The 14,508-nt window shown below is 34.4% G+C and overlaps 1 protein-coding gene across 1 annotated transcript in view; it reads left to right on the top strand.

Annotated features, from left to right (window-relative positions):
- METTL14 (methyltransferase 14, N6-adenosine-methyltransferase non-catalytic subunit) overlaps positions 1-14,508 on the top strand; it is a 43,449-nt gene that overhangs the window by 5,089 nt on the left and 23,852 nt on the right. Inside the window, exons 3-9 of the mRNA XM_012473035.2 lie at positions 1,074-1,161; positions 2,572-2,652; positions 3,018-3,105; positions 5,460-5,550; positions 8,255-8,396; positions 11,302-11,394; positions 14,374-14,490. Coding sequence (XP_012328458.1) covers positions 1,074-1,161; positions 2,572-2,652; positions 3,018-3,105; positions 5,460-5,550; positions 8,255-8,396; positions 11,302-11,394; positions 14,374-14,490 — 700 coding nt within the window. The remainder of the gene's footprint in view (positions 1-1,073; positions 1,162-2,571; positions 2,653-3,017; positions 3,106-5,459; positions 5,551-8,254; positions 8,397-11,301; positions 11,395-14,373; positions 14,491-14,508) is intronic.

The following is a 14,508-nucleotide window of genomic DNA, read 5'->3' as shown; positions in this document are numbered from 1 at the left end:
TGCCTAGGCTGGAGTGTAGTAGTATGATCATGGCTCCCTACAGCCTCGACCTCCTGGGCTCAAGTGGTATGCTTCCCTTGGCCTCCCAAAGTGCTGAGATTACAGGCATGAGCAATTGTGCCCAACTGAATAATATTTTTTTCTAAATGACATGTTACTATTGTGAAAGTGGCTGGGCGAGGTGGCTCACACCTGTAATCCCAGCATTTGGGAGGCCAAGGCAAATGGATCACTTGAGGTCAGAAGTTCAAGACCAGCCTGGCCAACATGGTGAAACCCCATCTCTACTAAAAATACAAAAATTAGCCGGTGGGGTGGCAGGTGCCTGTAATCCCTGCTACTTGGGAGACTGAGGCAGGAGAATCGCTTGAAACTGGGAGGCAGAGATTTCAATGAGCTGAGATTATGCTACAGCTCCAGTCTGGGCAATAGAGTGAGACTGTGTCTCCAAAAAAAAAAAAAAGGAAAAGATTACTGTTTTAATAAACAAATAACTGTAGGTAGGTATGCAGTGTATTAAGAAAAGCACCAAAACTGTGATTTTAGACACAATGGTTTTTATCGTCAGTTCATTATTAAATATTTATTTTCTGAAGATAGTAAGTTCCCATTTGTAAAGTACTTAGAAAATGGAATGTTAGACTAAGAATTAGCATATATACTATAAATAAATAAGTGTATTTTAAAAATTTTTTATAAAAGAAAATATACTTTACCCTAAAAGTGGTATTTATTTGGTAGTTCAGAAAGCATTTCAAAATTTTTTCATTATTCTAATCTTCAATTTGGCCATCTGTTTTGCTAAAAACAGGTTAAAATAATGCATACTATGTAAGTTTTCTTTTTTTCAACATATCCCTTATAGCGGCATATTTTCTCATTTGGTTGCTTTCTCATAATAATGAAGTACAGAATTAATTAATCATGTTGTGTGACTTTTTGGATGACTTATAAACTGGGTAAATAGTAACTCTTTAATCAGCAAAAATTTTCCTTGTTTTGTTTTTATAACTTGTTATGCATTTCTATATCTTGTATATATTTGTGGGTAGTATTTCTGTTTTATTTTTCAGGGCGTCCTATGATACCTCTGCTCCAACTGCAAAACGTAAGTATCTGGATGAAGGAGAGACCGATGAAGACAAAATAGAAGAATATAAGGCAAGTAGATAGTGAAATAAGTTTATGGTCAAAGAAAAATCCAAATGATAGATTCATATCCGTGAAAACAAATTTGATGGAAAGCCTAATTTTAAGATATGCTAAAATAATTGTCAGTGGTGTATGTTATCACCAGTTAAATTAAGACCACTGTATTAGTTTTCTTATCTTAATACGAGAGTTGGATTAAATTAAGTTTTGTATATAAAGCACTCAGCATAATGTCTGATAAGCACCAAGCAGTAATATTCTTGAAGATAAGTGAGGATATAAGTGTGTCAGAAACTTTAGGCCCAGTGTCGTGGCTCATACTTGTAATCCCAACACTTTGGGAGGCCAAGGCAAGTGGATTACTTGAGGTCAGGAGTTCAAGACCCGCCTGACCAACATGTTGAAACCCTATCTCTACTAAAAATGCAAAACATTAGCTGGGTATGGTGTCACATGCCTGTTATCCCAGCTACTCAGGTGGCTAAGGCAGGAGCATAGTTGGAACCTGGGAGGCGGAGGTTGCAGTGAGCCGAGATCATGCCACTGCACTCCAGCCTGGGTAACAGAGTGAGACTCCATCTCAAAAAAGAAAAGAAAAAAAAAAAAGAAACTTTGAATAACTGAATCAGATTTTGAGAAGCTTCAATAGTCTTTTTTGAGGAGTTGTTGTTCCATGTTAACAATATTGGAGAGTACAATCAAGATATTTTTAGGATTCATGGCCTAGTCTACATTGTAGAAATATTTCTGAAACAGGCTCAAGGAAAACCCAACTTCTAACTTGTAATTGCAGTATTTAGTTGAAATAGTTGAAAAGAAAGTATTATGGGGCAAAAGACTTTTGTTTCTTCAGGTTAATTGTATATAATAGAGATAAGAATGTATAGTTTCAATAAATTCTCTAGAAAGTTTAGTGATACAGTACCTAATCTCATGAATATTGTCTTATATGTTGCAGTTCTAATAATATGTAACTTAAATGTTTGCGATTATTTTAGGTGGAACCATATGCAATTGCTGATATTCTAACCTTTTGACCTATAAACATAGCAGTTTCATATGGTTTAATCTAATGGAAATAAAATTGCAACATTGGTGGTCATATCGCTATGATTCAAACTAAACTCTTAACATTTATAGTATTGTATAAGATAAATAATTTTAGACAATTCAGTCAACAAAATAGTTATAGTAATTATTATTTATGATAATAAGGAAAATTTTTTGTGTGAAAATAATCAATTAGCTAGATCTAATGATGGAAAAGTAAAGACTTCAATGTTTGACTTTAATGCTAACTTAAAGCACTTATTAAATCTTAAGGAAATAAAATATTTATGTTGAGTTTTAATCAAGATGGGATAATTAGAGAAATAGCCCCTATTTGTAAAATATTTACTTAATCTTATGTTTTTCAAGGATGAACTAGAAATGCAACAGGAGGAAGAAAATTTGCCATATGAAGAAGAAATTTACAAAGATTCTAGTACTTTTCTTAAGGTAAAATAAGTAATTTTCAAATTTAGTAACTCTTCACATTTAAGTTCTATACCTGGAAAGATTTTAAATACCTATTTGTCTTCAAGATATTTTTCAATGATTGAGGGATCATTGTTATAAAATAAAGACTATTTAAAATTACTCATGAAATAGTCTTCTGATATTTGGCAATTTGTGTGAGATAATAGTATATTAATATCAGCTACTGAAAAGTAACAATTTTAGTTGTATTTTCAAATATACTGATTTTTAAATCTATCAGTTGATTGCATTTTATATGATGTTGTAATAAAAAACAAAGTACAGAGATAATGTATCTGCCATTATAGTACATGTTACAAATTTAATTTTGTCTTTTAATTTAGGGAACACAGAGCTTAAATCCCCATAATGATTACTGCCAACATTTTGTAGACACTGGACATAGACCTCAGAATTTCATCAGGGATGTAGGTACGTCAGATTTGTTTGGAATACACTATTGCTGACTCTCAATTACGTGCATGTAATTTATCCAATTTGTGGATATTTCTAACAAAATTATTTTTCCCAGCTTGACATCTTTTTTCTGTTCTTAGTACTTCTGGTTCTCTCTCTCTCTCTCTCTCTGTCTCTCTCTCTCTCTCTCTTTCTCTCCTTCCTTCCCCCCTCCCCCTTTCCATCCCTCTAGCTCTGTTGCCCAGGCTGGAGTGCAGTGGTGCGATCTCGGCTCACTACAACCTCCGCCTCCCAGGTTCAAGCGATTCTTCTGCCTCAGCCTCCCAAGTAGTTGGGATTACAGGTGCCCACCACCTTACCCAGCTAATTTTTGTATTTTTAGTAGAGATGGGGTTTCACCTGTTGGCCAGACTGGTCTTGAACTCCTGACCTCAGGTGATCCACCTGCCTTGGCCTCCCAAAATGCTGATATTACAAAGGTGTGAGCCACCGCACCTAGACCAGTACACCTTCTTTTTCTATTATTGAGTATTACTATTTTTGTGTATTTGTTTCTTTTTGGCTCCAGTTTGGTACTGTGCCTATTTTTGCATTTTAGACAAATTTATTGAGATTTTATATATATATATATGTGTGTATGTATATGTATACACACACACACACACACACACACACACACACATACTATACAACTCACTCAAAGAGTATAATTCAGTGTTTTTTTTAAATGTATCCACAGGGTTGTGTAACTATTACCACAGTCTGTGTTAGAACATGTGCATCTCCCCTAAGGAAGCTCTGTACCCATTAGCAGTTAGTCTACATTTGCTCCCTCTCATCTGCCCCTTCTCAGACTTAAGTAACTACTGATCTACTTTCTATTTCTATACATTTGCCTTTTTTGGACATTTCACATAAATGAAATTATATAGTGTGTGGTGGTTTGTCACTGGCTTCTTTCACTTAGTGTATTTTCACGGGTCATTGATACTGAAGCATGTGCCCATACTTCATGTTTTTAAATTGCCAAGTAATATGCCATTGTATATGCTTAACTTTTTGACAAACTAATCAAGTGTTCTTCCAAGCTGCTGCACCATTTTACATTTTTACTAACAATGTATGATGGTTCTAATTTCTTCACGTCTTGGGCACTATTATCTATTTTTTATTGTGGCCATCCTCGTAAGTGTGAAGTGATATTTTATTGTGGTTTTGATTTGCATTTGCCTAGTGACTGATGATATTAAGCATCTTTTTGTATGTTTATTGGTCATTTAAATATCTTCTGTAGAGAAATATCCAAATACTTCGTGTATTTTTTAATTGTTTAACTATCTTTTTACATATGCTGAGTACAAGTCTCTTACCTGATGAATAATTTGCAAATATTTTCTTACATTCTGTAGGTCACTTTCTTGATATTATATTTTGCAGAACAAACATTTTATTTTTGATATAATCAAATTTAGTTTTTCCTTTTTACATGTAAACAACATTACTCTTAAAGTAGAGAAACTAATTTTAATGTTTTTGTAAGCAAAATATAGATATAGCATAAAAATTTATGATAAATTGTATAGCCAGATTTAGATATAAACCGTTCTGCTCTTAAGATACCTGTCTTCCCAAGGCAAAGAAAGCACACTTAGAAAACTATTACAGATTGAGGAAAAGTTGTACCTTCTTTTTGTAGATGATTAAAAGCTGACTCTGCTGTCTTGAAACTTGACTGTAATAAAATCTTCAAATTCATTTTATTTGAAATGTGATCTGCAACCACTGATTGAGGAAGCTTTACAAAATCTTTTACTTTTTTCTTTGATATTAAAGTTACTAATATTTGTACATTGGTTTTTAAATTAGGAAGTTTATTTAATTTATATTGTTATGAATATGCTTCCTCTGGGAGCGGGGAAGAAAAGAAACACTCATTTTCTCTGCTTTGGATAACTATGCAAGAAATTAAGTTAAAATCTTAACAATCAGCTTATTTAAGATATGGAATTTTTTTTTTTTTTTTTAGCTAAGAAGTAGGGGGAAAAAATCATGCAAGAAAGGTAGTTATATTTTTTTTCCTGAATGTTAAACTGGATGCTATGAGCAGATTGTTTAACTTAATAAATAATGTGATATTAAGTGGTTTATTGACTTGGACTAGGTTTTAGAATGTCTAGGTTTTTACTTGCATGTCATTAATTATGAAATGTGCATACATATTATTTAAAATTATTAGAAATTAAGCTTCCTTAAAAGATACGTGTGTGGTGTGTATTGTTTTGTTTTCTTGAGAGGGCTGATAACTTTTGAATTACTGATAATAACTTCAGTTGAGTTGAAATCCAGAATTTACTATTTTATCTCCTTAGGTTTAGCTGACAGATTTGAAGAATATCCTAAACTGAGGGAGCTCATCAGGCTAAAGGATGAGTTAATAGCTAAATCTAACACTCCTCCTATGTAAGTGTTTTTATTACTGTTTGTTCCCAGCTCAGGCTTAAAGTAACTATTTGTTTATCCTATAACCTTTTTTCTTTTTCCTAAATTCACCACTTTTATTAACATGCTTTATTACTGTGTTTTTTCTCTTTGCTTTTTTTTTTTTTTTTTAAAGACTGGGTCTCATTACGCTGTCCAGGCTCATGTGCATCTCCTGGGATCAAGCAATCTCCTCCCACCTCAGCTGGACTACAGGCATTTCAGCCACCACTCCTGGCTCTATTTTTTTCTTTTCTTTCTTTTTTTTTTTTTTTTTTTTCCCAAGATAGAGTCTCCCTCTGTTGCCCAGGCTGGAATATGGAGTGCAGTGGTGCAATCTCGGCTTAATCAGCCTCCACCTCCTAGGTTCAAGCGATTCTCATGCCTCAGCCTTCTGAATAGCTGGGATTACAGGCAGGCACCACCATCCCTGGCTAATTTTTGGCATGCACCAGCATGTCTTGTGAATTTTTGTATATTTAGTAGAGACGGTGTTTCACCATGTTACTCAGGCTTGTCTTGAATTCCTGACCTCGGGGTGATCTGCCCACCTTGGCCTCAAAGTGCTGGGATTACAGGCATGAGCCACCACACTGAGGCTTATTTCTTCTTTATAGCAAAAATCTTAATTTGAAACTCTGGTGCTGAGTTCACAGTGGGCTCTCAATTTTTTTTCAGCTTTTCAGATAATTTGCTTAAAGTGCCTCTATATTTTTTCTTCTTAAAAATCATTTAGGGGCTGGGCGCGGTGGCTCACGCTTGTAATCCCAGCACTTTGGGAGGCCGAGGCGGGTGGATCACGAGGTCAAGAGATCGAGACCATCCTGGTCAACATGGTGAAACCCTGTCTCTACTAAAAATACAAAAAAAAATTAGCTGGGCATAGTGGCACGTGCGTGTAGTCCCAGCTACTCGGGAGGCTGAGGCAGGAGAATTGCCTGAACCCAGGAGGCAGAGGTTGCGGTGAGCCGAGGTTGCCATGAGCCGAGATCGCGCCATTGCACTCCAGCCTGGGTAACAAGAGCGAAACTCTGTCTCAAAAAAAAAAAATCATTCAGGCTGGGCATAGTGGGTGATTACCGGCATGAGCCACTTGGGGAGGCTGAGGCAGGTTAATCACCTGAGGTCAGGAATTTGAGACCAGTCTGGGATTACAGGCATTAGCCATTTTAGGAGGCTGAGGCAGGTGGATCACCTGAGGTCAGGAGTTTGAGACCAGCCTGGCCAACATACTGAAACCCTGTCTCTACTAAAAATACAAATATTAGCTGGGCATGGTGGCACATGCCTGTAATCCCAGCTACTCAGGAGGCTGAGGCAGGAGAATCATTTGAACCTGGGAGACAGAGGTTGCAGTGAGCTGAGATAGCGCCATTGCACTTGAGCCTGGGTGACAGAGCAAGACTCTGTATTCTTGATAACTTATTTAAAATGCCTTTAAATGACTTCTTGTCAAGTAATTTGTTTATTAAAGGAAGCTTAGAAAAGTTAGATTCAGGAAAAGAACACAAAAATTAATCACAGCATGGCATTCTGAGATACTGTTCTTAACAATTTGGAATATGATAATTCATTTTAATTGTTGCTAAACAGAATAATGTTTCCTCAGAAATGTATATAAGAGCTTTGAAATTGGAGAATTTAGCTTGGAATGTTTTATACATTTAACGATTTGATAAAATGTATTCGGTAAGTTATTAGAAGTACCACAGAATGTCTTAGTATGTGGAGAAGAAGTGTAAGTATACTCTAGTATTCATTGTATTTTAATATACACCTTTACTTGCTTATTTATTCATTTATCTATTTAAATAGAGATAGGGTCTCACTGTGTTGTCCAGGCTGGTCTCAAACTCCTGGGGTCAATTGATCCTCCCACCTTGGCCTTCCAAATGTTGATATTATAGGCATGAGCCACCATGCCTATAATAGTTGAGATGTTGAGGCAGGAAGATCACTTGAGCCCAGGAGTTTGAGATTGTAGTACTCTGTGATCAGGCCTGTGAATAGCCATTGCATTCAGCCTGAGCAATATAGTGAGACCTTGTCTCAAAAAAAATAAACGAAAACCCATTTACATTTGAAGTATTTTAAATTTGAAATATTTTCATGCTATGTGAAGTAACTTTTCAGTAAAAGCCAATACTAACTTATATTAGGTAGCGTGAAAAGACTCAATATAAACGTTTTTACTAATGAAAAAACTAATAAAAGAAAATTATGTGAAAACTGTGTTTTAGGGGGAAGAACTTAAAGCTTACAGAGAAATGGGTTTTCTAACCTAACTAAACAATTGAGAAAAAAACAATGTGATATTCCTTAGAAAATTCGGGTGAGAATGGAAATGGATTCAAAGACATATCTGAGTATATGGATTTTTAATATTGAGAGAAGAATATTTCTGGATGTACATGAGCAATAATATGACTTTTACTATGTAGTTTAATTATGTTCATGTCCTAAGACCATTAGTAGATGGTTTAAGTCTATACTGAAGAAAAAAAGACCCTCAATAAAAACACTTTTAGTAATTAGCTTATTGATTACTTTGTAAATGATGTTTAGTAATAATGTTTAGTGATATCTAAGACATTTCTTCCATTACCTTCTGAAAGGTACTTATTTAAAAAATCTTATTTAAAAGAGCTTATTAAAAAAATGTATTTTTTATGCTTTAATCACATAGGTACTTACAAGCAGATATAGAAGCCTTTGACATCAGAGAACTAACACCCAAATTTGATGTGATTCTTCTGGAACCCCCTTTAGAAGAGTATTACAGAGAAACTGGCATCACTGCTAATGAAAAATGCTGGACTTGGGATGATGTATGATGAAACTTTCTGTATTGTAATGAATTTTTTATTTTCAAATGAATATATGTTTATTTGATCAGAAAGTGAGATAATAAATATCCCTACTTTTGTAGGGATTATAAATATAGATTTATAGTGTAATAGCTGAAGGTCCAAAATACATTAACCAATATTACAGTTTCTTTAATTTGATTCTTCTTTATGAGGCAAAAATTGAGCAGATAGTAAGTGAATAGGCTATAGAAGACTTACAATTTTAGTCTTAAAGCCCTTGGCTATATAGCTAGAAAAGTGTAAAAACACACGGAATGATTCATAATTCATTCTGCGTTTGATTAGTTTCAGTAAACATTAGAATTTGGTTACATATATTTATATAAACATTTCTGTTCTTTAAACGACTTTCAGTATAGTAAAGTATGGATAAAGAGGATATATGGACACATAATTAGAATTTTGTTGATTAAATAATGGAGTCCTGCGTAAGATGATATGAGGACAACTGACTAAGCCTAGATAGATGGGACGTATGGACATAGAGGAGGTGGTGACACCTGAACAATATAAATATATGAGTTGGATTACCCAAGAAAGATGTGGGATGGGGCTTACAAGCAGAAAGAACAACAAGAACAGAAGGGATGGAGGCAAACAACTATCTCTTAGGGGGAGGTCTGTATGTAAGTTGATATTGGTGGAACACAGATTGGGACTATCTTGAGGTGATGTGTCAGGAGTCTGGACTTTTATTCTGAAGACATTAATAAGTCTTTGAAGAGTTTTAACCAGTTTAGTAAAAAGGTCAGATTGGTGTTTGGAGGCTGGGCTAGAGTCTGGGAAAGAATTCTGGAAAAAGGAGAGCGATTAGAAGACTCTTTCATACAGTAACCTACTGCTGAGATGAAGAGACCCTGAATTAGGGTAATAGTAGGAATGGAAAGAAGGTGATAAATTCAGTAATATTTAGGAGGTAGATTTGGTAAGATTGAGTGATTGGGATGAGGGGAAGAGTTAAGGATAACTAAGGGTTTCTATCTTGGGGTAGGTGGATTGAATTATCACCAACTGAGGGTGGGTTTCAGAAGATGAGCAGGATTAGAGAGATTAAATAATTTTGAATAAGTTGATCTCTAGGTATATGTGAGACACTCAAATGGAAGAGGTAATAGGAATATGAAACTCAAAGGACAGACAGATCTGGTTTCAAAATACATATTTTAGAAGATTATCACATAAAATCCATGCAAATAGTTGAGTTTGTCCTGGGATCATGTCTCAGGATATAAAGGTGGACTGACAGTAAAGCCTGGGAAAACATTTGCATTTAAGAACCACAACATATAAAAGAAATGCAAAAACGAGTTGTTCAGTGATGAATAAAGAGAACCAGAAGAGTATGAATGTAATGGAAACCAAGGGAATAGTGAGTTTCAAGGAGAGTGTAGTCAGGAGTATCCTTCATTTTTAGAAAGATGTAGGCCAAGGAAAGGACTGAAACTGGAAGACATGTTTTAGGAAACTGATTGGAATCCTTGCATGTCCCTTTCTGAGTTAATGGTAGTTACTACTATGAATAATGTCTGTTTTTCCAAGATTTACCTCTAATTCTTCATCTTCCTTGAAGCTTTTCCTATTAGCTTTAATACTCCTAGCACTTTTATTTATATTTGTATGGCCCTTATAATGTAAAAGTTTTTCCCCTTCCTTGTTTAAAGTGTTATCTGTGTTTTTTGTTGAAAAAATCAGAAAAGTGCACAGAATATAGTATTTCTAACACTTAAGATTAAAGAATTAATGCTCTTGGTGTTTAGTGCAGAGAAGTTTTCCAGATAGCTGTAAATTTACATTATTTTCAGTAGTTTTAACAATGTCTAGTTAACTGTATCCTCATTAAAGTTGAATATTAATGTTAAAAACCATTTTTTTGTCAGTTTGATCAAAAGAAAAGAAAATTTAAACAATGAATCTGATTATGTCATTGATTAATAATTAGTCAGAACTTTGTTTTCTCTAGCCAGTCCATGAAGTTTCAGCAATGAAGATACAAGACCTTCAATTATATGTGATAAACTAATACAGTTTTTGAAATAAATTCTATTTTATATGCAGATTTTTTATTTCAGTTTAATTTCACTGTTCACCAGTTCTGGCTGGCATATTGAAAAATTTGGCCCCAGAGCTCTTTAACTTTTATGAGATATTATCCTAAAGAAAGCGCCATTAGATAATGTAATAAACAAAATGTAAATAAGAAAAGTGTTTGAGTTTCACAGGTGTTCTTTTTCATGTTAGAGAGTCAGTAGTGGTCATTGTGTTTTACTTAAGAACACAAGCACCTAATTAAAATACCAACACTTAGCTTTTAGAATTAGTGTCAAAAGAGGATAATTAATTTTTTTTTTTGGCATTTCAGACAAAGTAGTAATCGTAGGAAAATAATGTGTATTGATTTATTGAGAAGTTCTGTAGACACTGTATATCACAGTCCTCCCCAAAACATTTATTGTTATATTTTAATTTTGTTCCTAACTTTGAGTTCAGTTAAGCTCTTCATTCTTTTTTGGTAAATGGTAAAACATTGCTGGAGAATCTCTCTCAAGCTCCATCTTAAAAGATTCCATAGTTCTATAGCTATGGTTTCCTATAAGCTCTTTCCATATAAAAGCAAGTGTATATATGGAGTGCAGTGTTGCAATCATGTGTGCACAAATGTGTATGTTGTTTATATATAATGTAACAAAACAACAATTGGACAAGTAATTTTAAGGATAACTTTTTTTTTCTATTATAGTTCCTAATGGAAACTAATGCACTGAAAAAACACATCTACTGAGTAAATCTCAATTGTTGTTCTTTTGGATTTAGTATGAATGGGAAACAAAATACTTTTATGCAATATTCTTTTGATTTCTTACAGATTATGAAGTTAGAAATTGATGAGATTGCAGCACCTCGATCGTTTATTTTTCTCTGGTGTGGTTCTGGGGAGGGGTTGGACCTTGGAAGAGTGGTAAGATGGTGCTTTTATAAAGTGAATTTTTACATTAATAAGAAAAAAAGTAACAGTATTTTGCATAGGAAGTTTGAAAATCGATGTTATTTTGTCCTTTGTTTCTTGAATAATTCTAAAATAGTGAGAAAAAAAAAGTCCAGAAAAGAATGTAAGAAATGCAATATTTGTAAGTCAGTTAACCAGCACTAGGGATGAATGTGTAGCTCTTTCAAAAGATACTTTATTGCAAGTGTAGGAAGAGAACAGCTTAAAGATTTGAAACTCCAAATTATACCTCAAAAATGAGCTGCTTTGGTATTATTTACTATTCTTTATGAGTAGCTAAAAAGTATTCTAACTAGCCTTGGCTCCTGAAATCCAAATAGAAGTCACATAAAATTGGAAAAGTAACACAGCATGTGGAAGACATGAATGAATGAATGAGAAAGATATAACATCTGAACTTATTTTAAGTATCTGATATTTAATTGTATTTTAGAGCTTTTTTATTTTTTATTTTTTATTGGATTTTTTTCTTTTTTTTTTTTTGAGACAAGGTCCAACTCTATTCCCCAGGCTGGAGTGCATTGTTGCAAACATGGTTTACTGCAGCCTCGATCAACCTCCTGGGCTCATGCAGTTTTCCCATCTCAGCCTCCTAATAGCTGGGACCACAGGCACAACACCACCCCTGGTTAGTTTTTTTAGTATTTGTAGAGATGAGGTCTTGTTATGTTGCCCAAGCTGTCCTCAAACTCCTGGGCTCAAGGGATCCTCCCACCTCAGCCTCCCAAAGTGCTGGGATTACAGGCATGAGCCACCACACCTGGCCCTGATTGGAGTATTTTGCCAAAAGGAACAAAATAATATTTATACATGCTATTTTAAATAAGAATAATGACAGTATTATGACTGTGTATCACGAATCTTAATTTTGCTCTCAATTCAGCTGCTATGCAAAAAGGTACTTACTGCTGAGGGTCCCAGTTTTGTCATGTTTTGTTGGTTGACGCTTTCCATTTTTATGACATATTACTTCTTACACTCCAAATGATTTCATTTAATCATTCCAATTTGGGGAGGTATCCATTTAACAGTTGAAAAATTTAAGTAGGATTATATGAGATAACAAGTACAATTGGACGGCAATAAGATTGTGCTCCAATTCTGAAATTCCACAATTACTTTATATTCTTTACATAAATAGTAAGGCTGTTGGGTAATACCATTGCTTCTATCATTTACTAACTCCAAGATAGACTATAATTGTATTTCAGTTGGGTGTCTCCTGTTTTTTGGTAGTGGCTCTTCAAGATGGTATAGAAAAGTTAGAGAGAAACAAATGTTTTTGTAGGTATATTGGTATTTACTTTGTTTTAACATTAATATCTGACTTTGATCTTTCCTCGAATTCCCCAAATTAGATTGAAAATGATTAGGAGGTTTTTTATCCCTTTTTTTTTTTTTTTCAGACAGAGTCTTGATCTGTTGCCCATGTTAGAGTGCGATCATGGCTCACTACAAAACTCTGCCCCCAGTTGAAGCAGTTCTTCTGCCTCAGCCTCCTCAGTAGCCATCCAGGAGATTTTTATCTTATTTGCTTATGCAGCAGTTTATCATACTGGTAAGAGTTTAGCGAAAAACAATTAAAAAAAATAATTCAGCATGAGAAATACTCATGAGCTTTTGATAAATTAGTGGATTAAGGCATGTAGAATTTAGGTCATAGTGATGTTAATGACACCTGGTGCAAAATAAATATTTAGTAATAGGAACAGATATTGATCTTGATTTTGGAGATTTTAAAGTAAAATTCTACTGGGCACAGTGGCTCATGTCTATCTTCTAGCACTTTGGGAGGCTGAGGCTGGCAGATCACTTGAGGCTAGGGGTTCAAGACCCTCAGCCTGGCCAACATGGTGAAACCCTATCTCTACTAAAAATACAAAAATTAGCAGGGAATGGTGGCACGTGCTTGTGGTCCCAGCCACTTGGGAAGCTGAGGCATGAGAATTGCTTGAACCTCGGAGGTGAAGGTTGCAGTGAGCCAAGATTATACCACTGAACTCCAGCCTTGGTGACAGAGTCAGACTCTGTCTAAAACAAAAAAATAAAATTTATATTTTATTTTGAGGTGTTATCTTACATTTCCCAATAAGCATTTCTGAAAAGTATATGTTTCATACTCTGCCGTATCTTTATATGTACTGATCATCATACCAGCAATATAGTACTTATTTATTTTCCCTCCTTTACTCTTAATCTTAAGTTGATGGGGGTAGGGACTGTATCTTATTCATGTTTTTATTCCCAGCAGCTAGCCAGCAATGGCATATGGTAGGCTTTCAAATGTCACTGTGAGCAATCATTTAGCTGGTATTTGTTTCATGTTCATGTATAACAGATTCTAGGACATTAAGGTTCACATCTTTATTTTCTAGATTATACAGAGATGAAAGTACAGTTTTACCCAACAAAGAGATACACTTAACAATTTTAAGTCTGAACATTTTTACAGTTGTATTAAATATAGAAATACAGTTTTATAAGACTCTCATTTGATGTTTGCATTTAGAAAACTTTCAACAGTGTATAGCTTTGTCAGAGAATAGAATATTGAGGTGGCAGGAATCAAATTGTGTTTTGAACTATTTTGTGATTACAGAAGGTCTGAGTGTCTGCTTACAATTTAAAACCCAGTATCCATTAATGATAAGAGAATGCAGAATTGGGATATTATGTAATCCTTTCTATGTTTTGATATTTAACTATATATGTGACATTGATATCCAAAAGGTAAAATAAGTATTCTATATTATGGCTGTATATTTAAAGACTGGCATTTCTTTCTATACTCTACGCTAAGACAAAATTACCTTGAAACCTTGGAATTCAGTGTCTGAAACCTCTAGAAAGTTTTTTTTTTAATGCTGTTGGTTATTGTAAGTATTGTTTATTTCTTTAAGTTAAGGATTTCTGTTTAAAATTCTTTTCTAGTGTTTACGAAAATGGGGTTACAGAAGATGTGAAGATATTTGTTGGATTAAAACCAATAAAAACAATCCTGGGAAGACTAAGACTTTAGATCCAAAGGCTGTCTTTCAGAGAACAAAGGTATTGCCTTTACTGATT

Source organism: Aotus nancymaae, unplaced genomic scaffold (assembly GCF_030222135.1).
Source record: "Aotus nancymaae isolate 86718 unplaced genomic scaffold, 86718_ANA_hifiasm-v0.15.2.pri h1tg000033l, whole genome shotgun sequence".
In the NCBI taxonomy this organism is placed as follows: domain Eukaryota; kingdom Metazoa; phylum Chordata; class Mammalia; order Primates; family Aotidae; genus Aotus; species Aotus nancymaae.
This window is presented reverse-complemented; position numbering and strand designations above follow the sequence as displayed.